General features: G+C 39.8%; 1 protein-coding gene across 1 annotated transcript; it reads left to right on the top strand.

Annotated features, from left to right (window-relative positions):
* The first annotated feature begins 826 nt into the window (after positions 1-826).
* LOC129678006 (ubiquitin carboxyl-terminal hydrolase 15-like) lies at positions 827-3,825 on the top strand. Its single transcript, XM_055608683.1, is given in 5 exon segments — positions 827-1,232; positions 1,235-2,028; positions 2,030-2,902; positions 2,905-3,574; positions 3,577-3,825. Coding segments are annotated over 5 exon segments (2,916 nt in total). The 5' UTR covers positions 827-829; the 3' UTR covers positions 3,753-3,825.
* Positions 3,826-4,065: the final 240 nt, after the last annotated feature.

The following is a 4,065-nucleotide window of genomic DNA, read 5'->3' as shown; positions in this document are numbered from 1 at the left end:
AGTAGATAATTCTAAAAAGAAGAAACACAGATCGCCAATAAATGCTTGAGAAGGTGTTCAGCATCCTAAGTCACCAGGAACATGCACTTTGAGAGTGGTTTGAACTTCCACCTCTCGCCAGTTTGCTCGGAAACATCCAGGAACAAGTGACAAAAGATGTTGGTGAGAATGGGGGAAGAGAATAATCTTTATTCACCACTGGTAGGGATGTAAATCTGTACAGCCACTTGGGAAATTAGTTTTTTAATAAACTGAAAATAAACCACTTCCACGATCTAGCCGCGTCACTCTTGCTTAAAGGAAGCAAGGTCACCACATCACAGAGATACCGCCATATCCACGCTTATTCCTGCATTTTCACCACAGCCAGCCAGGTATGGAATTAGCTTAGATGTCTATTCTTTGTTTATTTTTATTTTCAATTATTTTTAGACTACGAGTCTCTCTATGTAGCCCTCTTTGTCCTGGAATTCATTATGTGTATCAGACTGGCCTTGAATTCACAGAGATCCACCTGCCTCTGCTTCCTAAGTGCTGGGGTGAAAGGTGTTCTACTACTCCCAGCCTTGCCCAGACGTCTATTAACAGGTAGATGAAGAAATAAAGCATGGACTATAAACATAATGGAATTCAATGTAAATGCAAAGGGAAGTGAAAACTTGGTGTTGGCAGGGAAACTGATAGAACTGGAAGCATTGTGCTAAGTCAAACAAAACAAAACAAAACAAAAACAAACAAACAAACAAACAAAAAAACAAAAAAAAAAAACAAAGCCAGATTAAAAAAGACACATTGGTGCCACCGCCGTCGCTGCCGCTAGTGGAAGAAGATGGCGGAAGGCGGAGCGGTGGACCTGGACACCCAGCGTACTGACATCGTGACGCTGCTCAAAACCTCGCTCCGGAAAGGGGACACCTGGTATCTAGTAGATAGTCACTGTTTCAAACAGTGGAAAAAATATGTTGGTTTTGACAGTTGGGACAAATACCAGGTGGGAGATCAAAATGTCTATCCTGGACCCATCAATAACTCTGGACTTCTCAAAGATGGTGATGCCCGGTCCCTTAAGGAGCATCTTATTGATGAGCTGGATTACATACTGTTGCCAACTGAAGGCTGGAATAAACTTGTCAGCTGGAACACGCTGATGGAAGGGCAAGAACCAATAGCAAGAAAGGTGGTAGAACAGGGTATGTTTGTAAAGCACTGCAAAGTAGAAGTATATCTACATGAAAGCATGTATATCTTCATGAAAACATGAACAATGTTGTCATCCGGAGATTTAGCAAAGCTGACACAATAGATACGATTGAGAAGGAAATAAGAAAAATCTTCAATATTCCAGATGAGAAAGAGGCCAGAGTGTGGAACAAGTACATGAGTAACACGTTTGAGCCACTGAATAAGCCGGACAGCACTATCCAGGATGCTGGCTTGTACCAAGGACAGGTGTTAGTGATAGAACAAAAAAATGAAGATGGAACTTGGCTAAGGGGTCCCTCTACTCCTAAGTCCCCAGGTGCATCCAATTTTTCAACTTTACCAAAGATCTCTCCTTCATCTCTATCAAATAATTATAACAACAACAACAACAGAAATGTGAAAAACTCAAATTTTTGTCTCCCATCATATACTGCATATAAGAACTATGATTATTCAGAACCTGGAAGAAACAATGAACAGCCAGGCCTCTGTGGCTTGAGTAACTTGGGAAATACGTGTTTCATGAACTCAGCTATCCAGTGTTTGAGCAACACACCTCCACTTACTGAATATTTCCACAATGATAAGTACCAAGAAGAACTGAATTTTGACAATCCCCTAGGAATGAGAGGTGAAATATCTAAAGCATATGTTGAGCTGATCAAGCAGATGTGGTCTGGAAAGTTTAGCTACGTCACTCCAAGAGCATTTAAGACACAAGTAGGATGTTTTGCACCTCAATTCTCTGGATATCAACAGCAAGACTGCCAGGAACTACTAGCTTTCCTATTAGATGGATTGCACGAAGATTTGAATAGAATTAGGAAAAAAACCATATATACAGTCAAAAGATGCTGATGGGAGGCCAGATAAGGTTGTTGCTGAAGAAGCCTGGGAAAACCATTTAAAAAGAAATGATTCTATTATAGTAGACATATTTCATGGCCTTTTCAAATCTACTTTAGTGTGTCCTGAGTGTGCTAAGATCTCAGTAACCTTTGATCCTTTTTGCTACTTGACACTTCCATTACCTATGAAAAAAGAACGTAGCTTGGAAGTTTATTTAGTTAGAATGGATCCACTTACTAAACCTATACAATACAAAGTTATTGTGCCCAAAATTGGAAATATGCTAGATCTTTGTACAGCGTTGTCTGCTTTGTCAGGAGTGCCTGCAGATAAGATGATAGTCACTGACATATACAATCACAGATTTCACAGGATCTTTGCCGTGGATGAGAACCTCAGCAGCATTATGGAGCGGGATGACATTTACGTGTTTGAGATTAACATCAACAGGACAGAAGACACAGAACATGTGGTTATTCCTGTTTGCCTACAAGAAAAATTCAGACACTCAAGTTATACTCATCATACTGGCTCTTCACTGTTTGGCCAGCCTTTCCTTATGGCTGTACCACGAAACAATACTGAAGATAAGCTCTATAATCTCCTACTCTTGAGAATGTGTCGGTATGTCAAGATGTCTACTGAAACTGAGGAAACTGATGGACCCTTGCGCTGCTGTGAGGACCAGAATATTAATGGGAATGGTCCAAATGGCATACATGAAGAAGGCTCACCAAGTGAAATGGAAACAGATGAACCGGATGATGAGTCCAGCCAGGATCAAAAACTTCCCTCAGAGAATAAAAATAGTCAGTCTGAAGATTCCATTGGAGGAGATAATGTATTGTGAAATGTATTGAAAATGTATTGTGTACTGAAGAAACTTGTAAAGGTCAACTTACGGGACACAAAAAGCGATTGTTTACATTCCAGTTCAACAATTTAGGCAGCACTGACATCAACTACATCAAAGACGACACCAGGCATATAAGATTTGATGATAGACAGCTCCAACCAGATGAAAGATCTTTTCTCGCTTTGGACTGGGATCCTGACTTGAAAAAGAGATATTTTGATGAGAATGCTGCTGAGGAATTTGAAAAACATAAAAATGTGGAATATAAACCTCCAAAGAAGCCCTTTGTGAAATTAAAAGACTGCATTGAGCTTTTTACAACAAAAGAGAAACTAGGTGCTGAAGATCCCTGGTATTGTCCAAATTGTAAAGAACATCAGCAAGCCACAAAGAAATTAGATTTATGGTCCCTGCCTCCAGTACTTGTGGTACATCTCAAGCGATTTTCTTATAGTCGATACATGAGAGACAAGTTAGACACTTTAGTTGATTTTCCAATCAATGATTTGGATATGTCAGAGTTCCTAATTAATCCAAATGCAGGCCCTTGCCGCTATAATCTGATTGCTGTTTCCAACCACTATGGAGGGATGGGAGGAGGACATTATACTGCTTTTGCAAAAAATAAAGATGGTGGAAAATGGTAGTGTTTTGATGACAGTAGTGTCTCACTGCTTCTGGAGACCAAATTGTGTCCAAAGCAGCGTGCGTGCTCTTCTACCAGAGGCAGGACACTTTCAGTGGGACTGAAGGTGCTTCAGCTGCTGCAGGGATCCCCCTGGAAAGGGATGAAGACAGCAATGACAATGACGTAGAAAATGAAAACTGTATGCACACCAATTAATGAAAGTCCAAGAAGCCATAGAAGAGAGACTTTCCTGCTGGCGGTGTACGTGGAAATGAAGTCATCCACCACAGTGAAACAGAAGTCTGAGATGAGGAGTTTCAGATAACTGAATGTAAATCCTTTATCAGATTTTAACTTGTGCAGTACTTGAAGTGAAACACAATGAAAACTTTAACAGAAATTGTCTCTTAATACATTTACAGTCTTGTATTTACAAGCTAAATATATATAGGAAATCACAAATAAATCCCTTTTAAGTTTGAAAAAAAAGGACACATTGTTTTTTCCCTATGAGTTAAATCTAAAAATA

This window comes from Psammomys obesus, unplaced genomic scaffold (assembly GCF_907164565.1).
Source record: "Psammomys obesus unplaced genomic scaffold, mPsaObe1.curated_primary_1811, whole genome shotgun sequence".
NCBI classification, from domain to species: Eukaryota; Metazoa; Chordata; class Mammalia; order Rodentia; family Muridae; genus Psammomys; species Psammomys obesus.
Note: the sequence above shows the minus strand (reverse complement) of the source record. Positions and strands in the feature narration are given on the sequence as shown.